Source organism: Carcharodon carcharias, chromosome 20 (assembly GCF_017639515.1).
Source record: "Carcharodon carcharias isolate sCarCar2 chromosome 20, sCarCar2.pri, whole genome shotgun sequence".
Classification (NCBI taxonomy): Eukaryota; Metazoa; Chordata; class Chondrichthyes; order Lamniformes; family Lamnidae; genus Carcharodon; species Carcharodon carcharias.
The window spans coordinates 12,422,192-12,441,486 of record NC_054486.1 but is presented as its reverse complement, the minus strand read 5'-3'; the positions used below and the strand labels follow the sequence as shown (position 1 = coordinate 12,441,486).

Here is a 19,295-nt window from a genome sequence, read left to right as displayed (position 1 = left end):
ATTTGCATGTTCTGGGATCACATATCAGTTGTGCTTATTAACGTTAATCTCTACAGATGGCGGGAGTGTCGTAAATTTGGCTGTAACAAATGAACAGGGATTTAAATCTCAAGTTCCCAGGCATAATCTTCTACTTCCCATGATGTTGGCTCCACCAGAGTCTCTTCTTGTTTCTTGCATCCTGAGAGGAAACTATGCTCAAGCACACCAGGTAAACTGAATTCTGTTTCCTGGGTGATAATTTAATATCCACCTCTAGAGTATAAACTAGAGTTTGCAAACAAGAACTTAATGTAAAGCGTTGACTGGAAATAGGTCATTCTCCTCCTCCTTTCATCTTGGGCAAAAAATATGCATTTTATGTGCTAACTAAAGTGATAATTTCACAGTAGGACTATTAACATTGTGATCACGTCTCTACCAGGCTAGAACATTTCTAGCATAGGTATTTTTAGGCAAGTTTGTGTTGGCATACCAATTGTACTATTGTGTGTCTATGTGCAAATTCATCTAGGAGAGAGGAAACTATAGACCAATCCATTTGCTGCCCCCTAAGGGACAGGTAACATTGACAAACTATATCTCAGGTTACAGACTATGTAGTATCTTTACTAAGACACCAAAATGGGGTCTCATTAGGGAAGTAAGCCTGCCATTACCTTAGTTGACTCTTAACCATGCTCTGAAGTGACCTAGCAAGCCACTCAAGAAAACAACCAAGAAAAATAAAAGCAGCTTACCACCTCGGGATGGGAAATGGATACCGATCTTGCCAGTGATGCCCGCCTCCCAAGAATGGAGAAAATATATTCTAAAAGCATTACTCAAATAACAGCAGAAAGATAAATAAATTACCTTCCTATTGTTTTCTCATGCCTACCCCTACCCTCCTCTCTCCTCTTCCTGCCCCAACCTCCCTCTAGCTGTCCAGTCATCCTTCATTTTAATCCCAATTTGACTTGAAGATTGCACTTGGTCTTCACTCCCCTGTGAGATGGCACGTGCTGATTGATGTTAAAAATGTTGTAAAGTTTAACAAAATGGAGCTTGTAATGAATTGTTATGCCACGTTACTTACAGCACAATGCAATACCTTGCTTGTTTTAAATTAGCTGGTTTCTCCCTAGTTTACAACTATGAATGTGGTCCCGTTAAACCATATTGTGTCACTTTACCGTTTAGCAGAAAGCGACTAAGGTAGTGATAACTGGATTGTATTTTGCTCTCTTGGCAGGTAGTGTTGATGTTTGAGTTGCAGTCTTCTTACAGCTATGGTGAACTGATCTTTATGGAACAGTACCAACAAGTAATCAATGAACTTGCCAAAGTAGAACAGAAAATGGAGAACAAAGGCATAGACAACACCAGTCGCAAATTAAGTGTTGGGAAATTCACACTTCAAGCAATTGGCGATGCTGCAGCAGCAGGTAGCTGTCGGGTTCCTCAGGGTGTGTTGTTATGAACACCTGAGTTATTAACACTTTGAATAACCTATTGTTTTAATTTTAACTTTTCAAAAATATTTCAAAAGGTTTTAGTTTTCCATGCAAAATTCTAGGGAATATTCTTTCCTTTCTTGGGAAGTATCCTTTCTAATTGAGTCACTCCGTCACCATGCATTGTAATGTTGGTTTAATGGTAACTTGGCGAACAGTAATGTTCATCCTAAAACCTCTCCCTATGTAGGTATGGTATTTTATTCCATTTCTGATGTCATTGAGAAGCTGATTAATTCATCCGCGGTTGCCAACTCAGCATTTCTAGAGGACTTCTGGAAGAGTAAAGTACAAATTGAACCAACTAATCCTCTCCATGAGATTCTGGAGGATCTTAGTGGTCCTTCTATGGCTGTCTTTGACCTGGCTTGTACCCAGTGCCAATTGTGGAAAACCTGTAAACAACTCCTGGAAACTGCAGAAAGGAGACTTACTGCTACTTTTGAAGCCAAAGGTAGGAGAGGTGTTTTTTTTCAAATTTGAAACAATGGTTCACAAAGACATTGCTAAGAAAAGTTTGAATCAGTCATATATTGTTTTGATAAGCTTGTGAATGAACTTAGTTTTGTGAAAATGGCAAAATGATGTTGCTATTGGTTGAAGGAAATACTTAGATTTTGTTATGAATAGGTTGTATCAAACTTTGTGCATTAAGATTGAACCTCCTATGCAGGTATTTAGATTAATTGTAAAGTAGTTGTTTTCAAAGCAGCCCTCACCTCAAATCAGCGGGGATCTGCACTTTAATAGGCCTCTCTGTAGCATTTTGAATCTTGAGATGTATAGCAGTGAACGTAATTCTTTGAAGTACACAGTGAGTTCAGTTTTCACCTTTCCCCACCTTTTAAAAGAAAATCACCTTCATTAAATGAAAAGTGATGCTGACATAATTACTTAACTGTGTTTTCTTGCATCATTTAAAAAAAAGTCAATAATTACCTGTCCAATCCATTGATGCAAATATACATTGTATGTCCTGCAGGCAGAAAGGTTGACTGTGCTCGTCGTCATCCTGATGGAATCCAAGGTTTTCCTACAATCCTTCAACGAACGAGCAAGATCCTGAACTATTCCCATAGTTCGCATGGACCAACCAAAGCCAGTACAGTAACCTTCCTTGCTCTTAAGATTATGGAAATAGCTTGTAACTTTCTTTCCTTTTGCCTGCATCTCTCTTCAACGTTAACTCTGACCAGGTCATGGTTCAACAATCTCCATTTGCCTTCCACTACCTGACCCAAGTGACCATCCTCGTGAATGAGCCTTGACTGTGCATGTGGAAGGATTATTTAAACCTGGGAACAGTGGAGCCAAGCCTGAGGGTATCTTCAACATTTGCACCGTTCTAGCAGGTGTTGCTGGGTAGCAGTGAGGAGTGGGAATCCCTTCTTCCCCCTTATCCAGGGATGAACGATGTACAACCAAAGTTGGCTAGTTCTGCACGAAACGAGATATTTCTGTTTTTTATGGCTCAGTAAATTTAACAAATGAGTGTGCTGGGGAGCTGAATTGTGCTTTACCATAAATTGATGGAAGTAACACAGTGAAATCATCTTACGTGCCTGAGGTTTGGCCAGCTTGTTACATAGAGACAATGGGGCAGTTTTAGTTGGATAAAAATTCAGATGTAAGTGCCCCAACTGTAGCTGCAGTATTAAAAAGAAAAGCTTCCAAATGTGGTTAGTATGCTGTTTAAACGCATGGGTTAAAATCATTATGGGCATTTATACAAGGTAATGAGTAACTGGGCTCTAACAGAGTTTAACAGGAAATTTGAGGCTTTTCCTGAGTTAGATGGGTTTCAAAGTTAGTTTAATATCTGTATTTAGATAAATTTGAAGTAGAATCTTTGCAGGACCAAACTAAGTGCACTCAAAGGATAAAAGTACTGAATTTGTAACCACTTCCATTTTCCATCCTTTGTCTACTGTAAGAGTAAAGAACACAATGCAGTTTTAAATTTCATTTTGTGCCTTAACCCAGTGTGTGCTAATACCTGTTTGTTTTTGCTTGCTTTATCTGAAACCTGTAGGGAGTGCAAAGTTGATTGCCGGTGTTAGCTTTTCGCTTAACGAGCACAGCTTTTCTTTGTCCTTTATTGTTTGCTTGTTCTGAAAAGGGCAGCTTGTATAATGTTTTATGGAGGTTCATCGTCTGATAGCAACATCATAGTCTTCTAGAAAAAGAAACAGAGAACTGGAAAAAATTAACATTGGTAGATGTTCTAACCCACTAGAGATAGTTTCCCAAACATTTGATGAGGAGAGGAACAGATTAATCTTTGGCTAGTGAAAATTGAATAGGTGCAGTGGTTTTCTACAATACAGAATCGCCTAACTCCAACATGAGAATGACACTATCATATATGTACTCAGCAAATGGTTTCCTCAGAACCTGTCCAGCTGGGAGATACTCATGGTTGGTGGAGACTTGTATGCCATTCAACGATGACCCTATAGCAGTTTATCTTTTTTATTTTTTGGCAGAGCCTACTGAGGACAAAGTCGCCAGCCACCTCAACTGCAGTGTGACAGAGCTCCTACTAACATGTTACCCTGCACTTTCCGAGGACTGTGTCACTTCACATCTCAGCTTATCAGAGCGCTTGGAGCAGATCACAAAGAAACTTCAAACAGCAATAACGTCTCCTGGTTAGTAGCAGAACTAGAATCCGTCTTACAACCGCATGTGCGTTCTGCATTTCAGAGTGGTTCCCCAACAGTCGTGCTATGCATGCTAGCAAGACGTGGAACTGACTCTGCCTGAACTCTTGCAAATAGAAACCATCCTAATACAGGGGCAATGTTACAAAAAAAAATCAGTATTGTTTATAATTCCCGCATTTTTCTTTTGAATTCATTGACTTGAACTAAATATTTAGTAGAAAAATAGCACTGATAGCCTAATGGAATTATGCTCCCTGTTATCTGTCTCTTTAATTTTCATAAATTCTCAATTGCCATATAATCAAATGGGAAATATTAGTGCTTGCAGCATGCTTTAGCTGTAGATGATTAAACTAGAGCACATCGGAGATGTTATTTGTCTTGTCAGATCTATTGTATAACCTCATGGGTTGAGGTTACCAAAACTGGTAATATTTAGAAACAAGTAAACCCTGCAAGAGTTTAATCTAACTGTTGTCATGTTCCCCTATTTAGTCAAAATTATTGCATCAAACACCTTTGTTTCAGACTCAGTAGTATTGATATGAGCATTTGATCAGATCACTACATTTGCATAAACATGCTGCCAAATTTAAATGTTGGAGTTCAGAGGTTCCGAAATACCAATACCACAGAAGTTTGATTTTGGGTTAAAGTTTGAACAGCCTGCCTAGCAAGCAAATAAAGTTTTGGAGCAACCATCCTTTTCAGTTGAACTAATATTTAGCAGAATAATAGCACAATTTTGCACAATCTAGCCCATAAAACTGGATTGGTTTGGCACCATTCCTTAGTTGCTCTAATGTCCCCTGTGTCACAAGGAAATGAGCAACCAATGAACAATATCAAGTACAAAATTCCCCCTCCTCAAACAGCTATGAATCTACAAGTTGATGCTACAGCTTGTAATGCTGTTATTTTACCTGCATTTAATCAGAATTCGACACAAATCAAAATGTGCTTCAGAAATACATTCCATGGGTATTTTGAAACCTTTTTTGATACTGAATTACTTGTTCTGTTTATTAGGGGACTGTCTAATGAATGCACAGATTTTTGTTTTCCTCATCATTTCATATGTAGGTACATTGGCTTATAGCTTCTATCATTGCTCAGTTGAAGCTTATGATATAGCTCAGGCAATATCCATAAACTTTTCAAAATCAAAGAACTGAGAGGCCTCTGGAACATTTTTAGAATTTAAATTAATATTTTGTAATTTTTGTAAAAATACTTTGGTTTTTATAAGACTTATTTTAAAAATATTGACTGGGAGTATTTACATTTCAATTAACAACTGTAGCTCAACAAAATAAAATCATCAAAATTTCCCAATTGTGGAATGGTTTGCCAACTGGTATGTAGCTCTATATTTTAAAGCCATTTTTTTAAAGAGTAGCTTCCCTTGCAGAAGTCGGACACTGGCTACAGGAGTTTCTCATGCACTCTGGAAAATAAACAGCTCTGCACAATACGTGCCATGTTTAATGCTTTTGTGGATTAAAAAAAACCCTAAAAACCATTTTACTGTTTTAGAGGCAAAAGGAAATATACTCAACTGCTTGGAACAAACAAACTCTCGATCTCAAGATCCAGAAGGGCACACCACCCGGAACCAGATGAAGCAATTGCTGAAGAATCTAGACCAGCAGGTCCATGATGTGATAGAAAACCAGAAAAGAGCAGACTATGTGCGTAGCGTGTTTGACTACATTAACACGCTTGCAGCAGTGCTTATTCGAAGTATGAACCGAGATATGGGTAAGGCCCATTGCAAATTGATTTAAAATTACAGCAATGATGTTGCTTATTTCTAAAGTAAATCAGTAACTGATGGTTGAGTGCTTTTGAAAAAGAATCAAATGCAAAGAATGACATATTTACAGAAGGTTAGGAGGAAAGGAGAGAGAGGAACGTGATAACACTGTGTGCAGTAGAAAGTAACTAGATGTTGCTGAATGTAGGACCACGAAGCTGACGTTCTTGGGCAACGTGAACAATTGCCAAGTCTAATTGTATTTTCTTCATCTTAGATCGATTTGCAGAGGTAAAAGTAGGAAATCCCTTCATAGTTCTGCAACAGACTCCATCACAACTGCTTGCACATCTGCTTTTTGAGAAATCAACTTCACCTGAACGGTATGAGTAATGATTTCAATGATTGTTCTGATACTTGATGCAAAAAGCATGAACTGTCAGATTTTTGTATGATGTTTATTGTCTCCTTACTTCCCTTTGCTCCTGCCATTTTTAGGAACACGAGTAAGCTTTTTAACCCCTTAAGCCAATTCCACCTTCAGTTAGATCTGCATCTTGATTTTATTTCCCCTCCTTGGTTTCATATCCCTAAATACTCTTGCTTAACAAAAATAAATGATCAATCTCAGTTTTGAAAATTAGAATTGACCTAACTTCAACGGTGTTTTGGGTGTGAGAATTCCAGATTTCCACCATTCTTTGACTGAAGAAGTGCTTTTTGACATCATCCCTGAACTACCAATTTTGAGGTAATTCTGGACGACTCCATCAGAGGAAATAATTTCTGTTTTTGCATCCTATCAAATCCTTCAATCATAAACACCTCAGTTAGGCCCCCCCTTTGAGCTTCTATACTCATGGGAATACAAGTCTAGTCTATGCAATCTGAGCCAATAATTTTGGCTGTGCTATCATTCTGTTGAACCTGGGCTGCATCATTCCAAAGTTAATATATCCTTCCTGTGCCCAGAACTGAAATCTTGGGTAAAATACCTTGCTCCTAAGCTGCTGAACACATTGTAAAGAGGTGTACAAGTAACCTGGGAAATTCTTTAATGTTTTTCTCCCCTTTTTAGAGGCAGAAGCTCTTGTTGGGCAGTTAGTTGACATACTTTGTGTTGTATATTAGAAATGTGCATTACTGTAGCATTCTATATGCCACCTAGGTAAAAAAAATCTATTTTGAAGATTTTTATTTGTGGAATAGTAATATTAAAATTTCTAATGCATTGACTGTGAAATTCTTGAGATGTTATGATAGGCACCACATAAACACTAGTTTATTTATTCTTTGAACTCAGTAATGGGAGCATTCTAAGTACAGGATAGGTTTTTAAGCGTGTTATTATATCTGTTGTAGAGAAAGAATGAGAAACTTAAACTTTTCAATCTTAGAAAACCAAACAGTGTCTTTTGAGAGGTTTATGAGATGGCAAATAGAACAAAAAGGTATACTGGGAAGCATTTCAGTAGGGTCGGAAGCCACAAATTCAAAATAGCGAAAGGCAAATTTAGTAGTGGTAAACCTAGGAAATGCATTTCCAGGTTTGTTCATGGAGATAGAAACCCTGAATTAATTTAAGGAATGTTTGGTTTCTGGTTCTTTACAGCTGGATGAACCATGACAGATCATTGGCCTTTCTTGTCCTTAAGTAGCTTTCAATCTATTCATCTATTTTAGAAATTGAAAGAAACATGTCAAAAACTGGATACTAATTGACTTGTTCCATTACTGTTTTAAGAGGAGGATAATTTTGATTATATTTAATTTTATGTGTCTCTGGATCCAGGACCAACTGAAGAAACAGCTGCCAGGTTTTTATAAGCATTGAAAAGAATTGTATTTCAGCACTGTACTTGGTCTATATGCAGTGCTAAAAAATATCCAATGAGCTGAACATAAGATGCTGCTGTGAAATACTATATGCAAAAAAGGTGCAAGGCTTGAACATATTCCTTTTGCTGCAGAGAATAGGTCCTTGCATATGATGAATATATGTTGTTCCTGATAAGCGTAAATGAGCCACATTATGAGATAATCAAATAAAAGCAAAAAACTGCAGGTGCTGGAAATCCAAAATAAAAATACCTGGAAAAACTCAGCAGGTCTGGCAGCATCTGCGGAGAGGAACACAGTTAACGTTTCGAGTCCGTATGACTCTTCAACAGAACTAAGTAAAAATAGAAAAGGGGTGAAATGTAAGCTGGTTTGGGGGGGCGTGGGACAGGTAGAGCTGGATAGAGGGCCAGTGATAGGTGGAGATAGATAAAAGAACAAAGAGGTGTTGAAGGTGGTGATATTATCTAAGGAATGTGCTAATTAAGGGTAGAAAGCAGGACAAGCGAGGACAAGGGGGTGGGGTGGGGTGAAGGGAAGGGATCGAAATAGGCTAAAAGGTAGAGATAAAACAATGGATGAGATAATCAGTTGATCTAAATTGGTTGTTGGTGCAGCTATTAGCACACTCAGGATTGTTCGGAAAGTGCTGCCCAATCAAAAGGACGAAAGGAATATGTTCAAGCCTTGCGCCTTGTTTAAATTACCCAGGAGCTTAGGGGGCCTATAGCTCCCCATGGCACAGCTGCAATCAATTGGAGTCGACTTGCCAACCAATCAGCACCCTTTTCTCCTGTAGTGTAAATTGTTGTGATCGTTTGAAATTTGGCATTTTTGCATTTGTTCTGATGAGTGTAAGACGCAAAGCTTCGACATCATATCTCTTTTTTCAGCATATGCTACCAAGTGACTGTTAAAGTACTGAAAATCTAATAACTACTGAAAATTACCTTTGTATATTCTGGACTTGGCCTAATTCTCTCACTTGTAATTCCGTGGCAGCTGAAGATATCTGAATGGTTTTGGATATAATGAGTGCTATATTTAAGAAATTGTATTTACATAACATTTTATCACATTGTTGAACATCTTAAAGTATGCCACTTGCTGAATTACTACGTTTTTGGATTGTGGTGATTCTTACTGTTGACAATATGATTGCAATTCTGCACGTGAAATGATTCTCAACAACAGTTTAATGGCATTATTGATTGCACTGATTTTGTTTATGGTTACCTGAAATGTATTTTCTTCCTTAGGTTGTTCATGTTACTGCACAACGAAGAATTGAACCTGAGTGTACAGCAGATTATAGTTAACTGCTGCTGTGATTGCCTTCCTCTGTGGAGCACCAGCAAATTAAGTCAATGCCCAACTTTTCTCGGTGAAGTAACTAAGCTAATTGAAGAGCACACAAAACACTGCCTGCCTGATTTGGGAATCATCTTCCCAAGTTCACCCCATCTGGCAGAAGAAAATCTGAAAGATGAATCCCCAGATTCTTCCTTGGGACCATATTCTCTCATTCCCTCTGCCCTGAATTTCATCAAGTCTCGTTCAAAGTTACTCGCAGTCCTTGTCTGTCTAACAGTGACACAGGGTCAAAGGGCATTGAAACATGGTCTGTCATGGAAGGAGCGCTTGAGTGGTCGCACGGAGGCACCCCTTGACATGGAACAGATCTCCAAGGAGTGTGAACAGTTAATGAAGGAATTTCCAGTCCTTGAGCACTTTCTTTCTACAATGGCTGAACCTTTTCCTGGAACTCATGAAGGAGCTGCCAGTCTTGAGGACTCTTTGTGTGGTAACCCGTGCACGACCCTTTTGCTGTCAGGCCTTCGTTCTGAGGTAGCTGTAAGCACACTCACAGAAACCTTCAGACAAGTCCTGTGTGATGGTCACTGGCTCAGAGCATTGAAAATTCTTGATTTGTATGGTGCTGAGACTGAAGAGTTTGAGAAACTGAAAGATATCCTGCTTAGCTGTGCTGTTGTGGAAGGTAAGGCTACAATACGTTGACAAGTGACTGTGAATCGTCAGATCTACTATGCATTTAAGTCTAATTTAATATGTAAACACCTGTCTGGGAAGGGTAGAATAGTTCCCGGGGGAGCAGAGTCTAAAATATGTGGATTAATGGGGTTGGCAAAACGTATTTGGTGTTTTCCCCATTACACCAGTATTGAAATTGTGCACATACTGAGTGCTTTTTAAAAAAACCCTGGTCCTTTTAAGGGCATCCTGATTATAGCTCCATAAAATTTAAAAAAAAATATTGTCCTCTTCTGATCATTGCATTGAGTTTTTCTACACTGTTGGGTGTTACAGTCATTGATCCTCTCTGTTCCTTTTATATATAAAACATTAAGCAATCTTCTGGCAAAGTTGAACTCCCAGGTGTAATCTTTTTTAAAGTGACATTAGTAATCTTTTCATTATTCCTGATTACTTTATAACTAATTAGTACCCCCAGAGTACACAGTTTCTTTATACATCCATTTGTGCTAAAACATCTTAATATCTGCAGCCTCTTTCTGTCAATATTTTCCATTCTTCGTTCATTCCCTGTTCACATTTTGGGATACTGCCTATGCTTACTTATTGCTGTAATTCCACCTTCCTGCCAGTGGAGGCTCTGCACCACCAATGATGGGGGAACTAATTACTGTGCTATAAATTAATGTCGGTAGTTTCCATTGCAAATGTAAGCAAAGGAACTTATAATAGAAGTGTACGGAAATGAAGACAGAATATAAGAATTCAAAATGGGGACTGAGTTATGCCTGCCCACCCTGGTCCAGTTAGCTACACTTGATTTTGATGCCCTATGTAACATTGCAGGATATCAGCTAATAATATATTCAAATTCTTAGGTTAGTTATAAATTCCAGTGTCCATGTTTATACTAGTAACTGTCTGTGTAAACTTATCATGCTGCAATAAAGTCCTCCTGCTGCTGGAAACGTTGCATAATGTGATGAACATATTTGCCAATGTTGTGTAACCAAGCAATGGAAGCAATCTCCTACATCAGCTGTCCAGTCCAGTCCAGCCCAGTCTAGTGACAATACCACTATGCAACCACCTCCCCACTGGTGGTGAAGTGGTTCTCATTCGTAAATGAGGATCACTTATTGCCTCAATACTTGATGTTATTTGATAATGGATTTCTGTTACATCAGCAGAGAAAGAAGGTTGGAGGTATCTGTTCCGTATAAGAGATGCAATTCTACGGGCAAAGCTTGTTCTCCACTGCTCAGAGAAATGGCCCCTTGATGCTTGCCTTGAAGTTCTGTTGTATTGTCTAAGTGACCCCAGTACAGATAAAAGCGAGTTAAAATCAGATCTGCACACCAAGAAGAAGGAACTGCAGGTTTACGAGAAGGTACGGGGCACTCATTTAAAATTAATTGATGCGATATTATGAAGGATAATTGATTGCACTGGACCACTAGAAATTATTGGCCTAATGATGTCAAATCATGGAATTTGTTTCAACCCTGCAACAGGATGGTTTATTTTCTATCACTCTTTAATTGTTGCATTTACATGTGACTAGCAGCAGAATCATTCTTAAAAACAGATTTTTTTTTCCGCATTAACATGTCGTTTAAAAAATATACTGTTTTGTCACTGGGGCCCTTTTATGAAGTACTTTTGACTTTCTTATTGCGTCTGATGCTTTACGGATGGTTGCAAACACATTAACGTGTGTTTCCTAGTGTGGGGGACACAGCACATGGACTCTTGGAAGTAGCAAGTACATTTCTAATCTTTTTTATGCCAACTTTTTGCTGTCATTTTGTCAGGTGCTGCTATACTTTTAAAATCCAAAGTGATATTTGTAGTCATTAAACAAATGTATATATTTTAAATTATATGTTAATAGATGACCTGTAGCATTTTCAGAATGGATCAGAATATTGGTAATTTTATAATTCAACATTTGGAATGTTTATACCATGCAGGGGAAATATCACCAACACTAATTCACAGTGACTAAGTCAAATTTCCTTCATATAAATGTGCTATATATTGTAAATGTACAGCATATCAATGCAAGTACTTCTTCACAATGGCAATCTCGATAGGGGGGGGTGGCACAGTAGACAGTAACTAGTGAGAGGGTGAAGAATGGATGCATGGAGTGATGGTAGTGTAAGGGCAGACAAGTTAACAATTATAATTAGAAAGGTACCTTGGATGAGAGAGTAGAGAAGCTGGAATTGTTCTCTTCCCAGCAAAGAAAGATAAGGGGGGATTTAATAGAGATGTTTGTGATGGGATTTAATTGAGAAGATGAGAAGAAGCTGTTTTCGCTAGCAGCTGAGTTGGGAATCCAAGGAATAGATTGACCTATTGAATAGCAGTGCCCCGAAAATGTAGTCGCTAGCCCACAATACGCACTAACAATCACCTCAACTATACCCAATGATTTCAAGTTGATGAGAAAACCACCAAAGTACAATCAACAACTTGCCATAAGCCTTGTGTTTACTTGGTTTGGTTGGCCGGCAAAAAGGCGGAAGGGTGTGCCGGATTTTTTTTTTAAACTCTCTCTTTACTCTTTAGGGTAACTAGAGGTAAGAATCAACCAAGACTTAAAACTTTTTAATGATTTTTATTCACATTAAAACACAACAGGTTTCCAGTTGGAGATGCATACAATCTCAAGTCAGTTGTACAACTCGAAACTCGGTGGTCTAATTCTTCTGTTTCCGAAGACTGAGGGTTGGTGTCCCTCCGGGCCATCTTGTGAACTCTCTCTAGTCTGTCCCTTTTGAACTTAATAAAATGGATGATTTTATACTGTACTTGCTGATACAAATACAAGCTTCTCCGGTACTTTTTTTTACCTCTTTTCTCATGGTTTAAAACAAGTTGGTGCATACAACATCTGGGGCAGGATTTTTCAGTCAGCGTGTGGGGGTGGGCCCGACATGCCGACATGTAAAATGACATGTAAAATGATGTTGGGCGTGCATCCTGTCGTCATCGTGCAGTCCTGCGATATTTTGTTCGGCGGGTGCACACCAGAGTTGGCTGAGCGCTGGCTGAAATGTAAACGGCTTGTTAAGGCCATTAACAAAGCAATTATTGTAATTGTTAATGCTGCCCATCCAACCTTAAGGTTGGCGGGCAGGCGAAAAGCCCAAACGGCCTTTGTGACTTTTAGGATACCTCATCCACGAGCGGGATGAGGTTTCCTAAAGCTTTTATTAAATAAATAAAACATTTTTCATAAATATAAAAACATATCCCATTTCATGTGACACAGTCACATGAGGGAACATGTTTAAATACATTTTTTAAAGCTTTTATTTAATAATTTTAATACTGATTCAATCTCCCTGAGGCAGCTCTGTGCCTCAGGGAGATTGAAGCGTGTTTCGCACGCATGCACGAAAGAGAGCTGGCCTCAACCCTCCCTCCTCCCACCGCCCGCACAGATAACGCTGAGCACTACAACTCACATCTTAAGCTGGGTGGGCCGTAATTGGCCTGCCTGTGTAAAATGGCGGTGCAGAGCCGATTGCAGGCGGCAATCGGCTCCATGACCGCTCCCGCTGAGCCCGCCCTCCATATGAAAAATTCTGCCCCTGATGTTAACAGCAGCTTTCCAGTCTTTCGAGGCCTATCTCAGCAACTGTCTCCTTTAACCTGATCTTCCAGAATAAATGAGGTGAAATTCAGCCTCCTAAACAGCAATAGTTTTATGATTTATTCTATGGTGTCAATATGGTGTAATTATATTCTGCCCTTCTAGGAATTAATCCCATGTTTCTAGCCCATCATTTTAATTTTCTTAAAACTGACACTTGGGTTTTACGTTGATGGTCCAGAACCCTTCAGCTGGATGGGTGAGTGAGATCTGGGTCAGGTAACCTGGGTGAAAGGCCACAGGAACTGGTGAAGCAGTTGCCAGGTGGAGGAGGTATCAAGGAAAGAATCGGGTCGCGTGAAAAGGTTAATTGAGAAAGCTTCAGAGCTCTCTGGGCAGAAGACCTAAATCTTTGGAGATGTTGGGAGAGTGGAGTGGTGAGCTCTAGGTGGGGGGGGAAAAACAAACAAAAAGGAACATGAAATTAAAAACAGACAAACGGTAATATGGATAAAATCTCAACTGGAAAGAGGGTTCTAGAAGTGAGTATTGGAAAACTTGCTCCACAATTCTTCCATTTGGCAGGAACCTGCAACTTGCCGGTGATGAATTGGAAGGTATGTTTACGTTTTCTTTAGAGTTTAAGGTACTGGATGGGCTAAAAATTGATAAGGAGGAGGTATTAGAAAGACGGCCTTACTTTGTTAGTCACCATGCATCCAAAGATGCTGAGGGAATTAAGGGCGGAAATTGCGGAGGTCCTGGCCGTCATCTTCCAATCCTCTTTCATGTGAAAGTGATACGGGAATACTGGTGAAATAGGTATTATTGGTTAATGCATTACTCCACAGGAATTACATGGAACTTACGACACAGAAACAGGCCATTTGGCCTAACTCCGTACCAATGTTGATGTTCCACACTAGCATCAACTTGCCAATTTATAATGAGCATAACCATCTATTCATTTCTCCCTTCTTTGTTTACCTAGCTTCCCTGTAAATGCATCTATTTCAGCTACTCCTTGTGGTAGCAATTTCTCCATACTTAACCTTTCCCTGGATAAAGAAGTTTCTGTCGAGTTAGTGACTCTGTTATATTTGTGACTTCTAGTTCTGGTCTCAGCAAACTGACATATCTTCCCTCTGTCTGACTTATTAAATCCTTTCATATTCTTAAAGATTTCTATCAGGTCATCCCTCAGCTTCTCTTCTGAAAACAAACTTTCAGCTTATGAATTGTTAGATCTGTACAGTGCAGTCACAGATAATGAATTATTCAATATGTACAATACGATCACATCAATTATTTCAAATTTATAGTTTGTCAAATTTTATCACTGGGATTTAATGTAGTAAAATTACTTTTGTTGAACCTTCGAACAGTACCCTCGATTTATATATTTCACTGTGTATGTTTTTGTTCCAGAAATGACTATCAGAATATTGTAAATTGGTACCTTATTTCTAAAATGGATGTTTGTGTTGACAGGTCCTCAATCTGAGATCTCTGGTACCTTGGTCTAGCTGGCAGGAACTGCGGACTGAATCCACTGAGAACCCACAGGCTGTGATGGACGTCATTTTGCAGGCTGGGGTAAATTAAGTATTTTCTTAGTGTTTATGATCTCCCTTGCAGAACCGTTGTTGTTGGCACGAGAATTAAATTGCTTTGTAAATGTTGTTAATATTGACTGATTATTCATGAAGTGGGACATATTACCTGACTTTGGGTTAGTGAGGTCTGCATTCATCTAATGACTCTCAGCTATTTAATGCCTCATAGGCTTCAGGATTAGTTAATAATGACTACATATTACTTTGCAAAAGGGAGAGTTATACTCCAGTTAGCTTTAATTTATAAAATAAAAACAGAAAACGCTGGGAAAACTCAGCAGGTCTGATAGCATCTGTGGAGAGAGAAACGGAGTTAATGTTTCGAGTCAGCACGACTTCTTCAGAGCTAAAGAGAAGTAGAAGTGTGATGGAATTGGGCACAAGACAAAGTGAGTGTTAAAGGTAGTGGTGAAGCCTAAAACAGTGCTGATATTGGCATAAAGGTAAGAAAGCAGAATGTGTCAATAGCAGAACAAGGGTCAGCACTCTGTGTAAGAACAACATAGAACAAGTAACAGATAGCTCTTTTTAGTGGGGGGAATAGTGGTAGGGGAAAAAAGACTTTTAAAAAGGGATAAAAAATTACTTATTTTCATTCACTGTTTTATCCCTTTTTATCCCCCTTTTTTTATCCTTTTTCCCTGACCACCACCCTGACCTTCCAAAAGGGCGATCTGTCCTTGTTCTTTGTTGTTCTTCCACAGAGTGCTGACCCTTGTTCTGCTATTAACACATCCTGCTTTCTTACCTTTATGCCACTATCAGCACCTTTTTAGTCTTCACCACTACTATTAGCAACCCCTTTGTCTATTGCCCATGTTATCTTTGTCACTCTCTCCTTAGCCCCTACCTATCGCTGACCTTCTATCCCGCTTTACTTGCTCCACCTCCCCCAAACAGTACAAACTCCATCACATTTCTACTTCTCTTTAGATCTGAAGATGAGTTTTTCCAGCATTTTCTGTTTCCAGCATCTGCAGTATTTTACTTTTAGCTTTAATTTATATTTGCTGTGGAGACAACCGATCAAATTTACTGCATTAGAATGGATTGTTCTTGCTGCGTCTTTAACAAAAAGAAAGTTTATCGAATTTTAAAAGTATATATTAATATAAATGACATAGGTTTAATGGAAAAGGGACTAAATTAAGTGTGTTACGAATACAAGATTTATAAGATTTCCATGTTTTGGGACTGTCTTTAGTTTAAGGTAAATGGAGGAATGAAGGAGATCATGTGATCAGCTCTGAATTCTGCCTGGTGACAAGCCTGAGTGGCTTGGTTGCTCTGGGAACAGCTCAGGTTGACTTAGTGGGAAGAAGGTGCAAGATGTTCATACCTGTAGACAATGGTAAGAGCAGTTGTACTGACTCTGGGTAGTGTGTTAGTCTCCAAGTCTCGTAGGGAGGCATTAAGAATGTCAGGCTTTATTAATGTTTGTACTTTAGGCTATCTGATAAATTCCCAGATAGAATTGAGTTGCGAGTTTAGAAGATAGCTAATTGGCATTCCTACCTGGAGACAAGGCCCAATTGATTCAGGTTGCTGTGATGATGGGCTTTAGGAAGCCTATTGGGGGTTTTTCTAAGATGTCTCCTGAACTCACAGATACAAGTCAGACCGCAGCCATCTCAGAGGCAGAGAGCAGGAGATAGAGACACGCAGTCCTGTACTTGAAGTAGGGATAATGCTGATCCTGTCATTCACCATGCATAAGAAGTCAGGTGTGTGATGGAATGCTCTCCACTTGCCTGGATAAGTGCAGCTCCAACAACTTTCAAGAAGCTTGACACTATCCAAGACAAAGCACACTTGATTGGTACCCCATCCTCAAACATTCATTCTCTCCACCACCTACGCACAGTGGCAGTAGTGTGTACCATCTACAAGATGAGCTGCAGGAACTCTCCAAGGCTCCTTAGACAGCACCTTCTAAACACATGACCGCTACCATCAAGAAGGACAAAGGCAGCAGACACATGGGAATACCACCTCCTGGAAGTTCTCCTCCAAGCTACACACCATCTTTACTTGGAAATATATTGGTGTTCCTTCACTGTTGCTGGGTCAAAAACCTGGAACTCCTACCCTAACAGCACTGTGGTGTACCTACACGACATGGACTGCAGCGGTTCAAGAAGGCAGTTCACCATCACCTTCTCAAGGGCATTTAAGGATGGGCAATGAATGCTGGCCTTGCCAGCGATGCCTACATCCCATGAATGAATAATATAAAAGAATTAACGTGAGTGAGAGCAAACGCCCAGATTGAAGGGACAGGGTTTGAGAGGATTTAAAGGAGGCTGGAAGATTTACCCAGCTTGGGCTAGAGGGAAGAAATCTTCATTGTAACCCTCACAGTGAAAGTCAGTTCTGATATTAGAAGTTATCTAGGTGGGAGAGGAAAAAGGAAGCAGGCCCTGGGGAACAGAGAGTAAATTGGGGCTGGGTCCTGGAGAATAACGTGTCTATTTAACGGACAATATAGATTATAATCGTAGTGTTATATTTTCAGTTGTTAAAAACTAAATGGTGAATTTCTTGTTTAGGGAATCAGTTGCCTGCTGCATAGTGTTTAGACAATGATGCTTTTAGTTTTTTGTTATAGTAGAAGTCTTAAAACCTGAAATCTTATTGTGTGATCCTTCCAGTCAGCCATTGGGAGTTTAACTATCTTTTTAAAAGTTATTGATTTTGTGGGGATTGTAACAAATGCGAGGCTAAGCCATGAAATGCAAATAGTTATGATGCCAAATAACTGCGGAAAATTAAAACTGGTGCACTAATGGAATGTGCGAATTTTGTTAAAGTTGGGAAGAAAAGAGAGACTTGTTTTGTGGTATAAAAGCTATCAAAGAGCATACTCTGAGGATCGGATGAGCTTCTGAATGAGAGAGTTGAAGTAGGAGATAGATCTGAAAGCAATTCCATTTTTTGGTCAGTGGTAGAATATAATTCCTTCGAAACCTCAATTTGCCAGAATCTTAAACCCCAGAGTAACATGTGGGGTTCCCATTTTATAATTTGAGAGTGATATCAAAACAAATTCTCTTTTAAATTCATGTTGGTATTAACCAATCAGCTAGTACCTGGAATGAATTGGATTGTCCAATGACATTGTTGCTTTCATTTTGCATGTGCATTGGATTCTGTTTGCTAAAAGCTTGATAAATTGTTGTGTGCAGGAGTTTGAGCTTTGCGAAGCTTGGATCCAGCTGCACCCTGTATCAGTACACTTTACGATGAAACTCAGGCGTGAATATCTCCTTCACCTGCTTGAGAAAGGAGACAGAGAGAGAGCGTTCCAGGCAAGTACTACAGTAGAAAACTGACTTTGTTGTTTGTTGAACAATAATGGTGAATTTGTGGTGTCAGTAAAGCATTTTGTATAGTGGAACGTATTTCCCATTAATCCGCAGCTGAAAAATCTGTTTTGGTCTGGAACTTAAGACACTTCATCTCCTGTACAGCTACTAGTATTTCCTCTACTCACACCATATTGCTTCCGCTGTTTTTAATGTTTATCCCCAATAATGACTAAGTTGAAAGAAGAATAGAATACATTTAAGGCAGTTAATCAGTCCTTGTATTCATAATCTAACATCATCAGAGCTTCTCTTTTAATTAGTTCCCTCAAAGCAGGCTCTGCTAGCATAAAATGACTTGGGATGACGTCAAGCGGAACTCCCAATGTCACCCCACGTCATTTCAATTTTCAGGTCAGCGGGGGCTCAGCTGAATCAGCTGTGCGCCCGCCGACCTGTCAACGGCCAATTGAGGCCATTTAAAAACTAATTGAACTAGTTAAAGGACCAGCCATTCCAACCTTAAGGTTGGCAGGCAGGCCGGGAGCCCTGGTGGGAATTAGAAAAAGCATGAAACCTCATTCATGTAGGCGCCGATCTCCCTGAGGCAGCACTTAGCCTCAGGGAGATGAGCGCGTTCTTTTGCGTGCATGCATGAAAGAGCGCACTCTCGGCTTAGGGAATCCTAAGGGAATCTTAGGAGCACATAGCGCTTCCTGGCAGACGTCACACTGGGTGGGCCTTAATTGGCCCACCTGCGTAAAATGGTGGCGTGCCCCCAATCGGGGGCGCCGATCGGAGGCGTACCCACTCCTGAACTTCCCTCCCCCAATGGGGAGGGAAATGTTCTGCTCTTTATATCTAGAATACAACGCGTAGAGATCAAAATCAGAATTCCGTTTGCCTTTTTGATTACGCTTCCATCCACGATACTTAACAATGCCACCTATCTTTGTGTCATCCGCACATTTGGATATGTGCCTTTCTATCCATTATATAGACCGTTAATAAATGG

General features: G+C 39.5%; 1 protein-coding gene across 4 annotated transcripts in view; it reads left to right on the top strand.

The window, feature by feature from the left end:
• The window catches only part of zfyve26 (zinc finger, FYVE domain containing 26), a 77,762-nt gene that overhangs the window by 20,041 nt on the left and 38,426 nt on the right, over positions 1 to 19,295 (top strand). For 3 of the 4 annotated variants that reach the window (XM_041213789.1, XM_041213791.1, XM_041213787.1), the window contains exons 14-24: positions 57 to 211; positions 1,235 to 1,427; positions 1,687 to 1,950; positions 2,479 to 2,598; positions 3,983 to 4,147; positions 5,699 to 5,923; positions 6,196 to 6,301; positions 9,017 to 9,756; positions 10,940 to 11,142; positions 14,851 to 14,955; positions 18,161 to 18,283. In XM_041213789.1, the coding sequence (XP_041069723.1) occupies positions 57 to 211; positions 1,235 to 1,427; positions 1,687 to 1,950; positions 2,479 to 2,598; positions 3,983 to 4,147; positions 5,699 to 5,923; positions 6,196 to 6,301; positions 9,017 to 9,756; positions 10,940 to 11,142; positions 14,851 to 14,955; positions 18,161 to 18,283 (2,399 nt within the window). The remainder of the gene's footprint in view (positions 1 to 56; positions 212 to 1,234; positions 1,428 to 1,686; positions 1,951 to 2,478; positions 2,599 to 3,982; positions 4,148 to 5,698; positions 5,924 to 6,195; positions 6,302 to 9,016; positions 9,757 to 10,939; positions 11,143 to 14,850; positions 14,956 to 18,160; positions 18,284 to 19,295) is intronic. The other variant, XM_041213790.1, reaches the window with a different exon arrangement.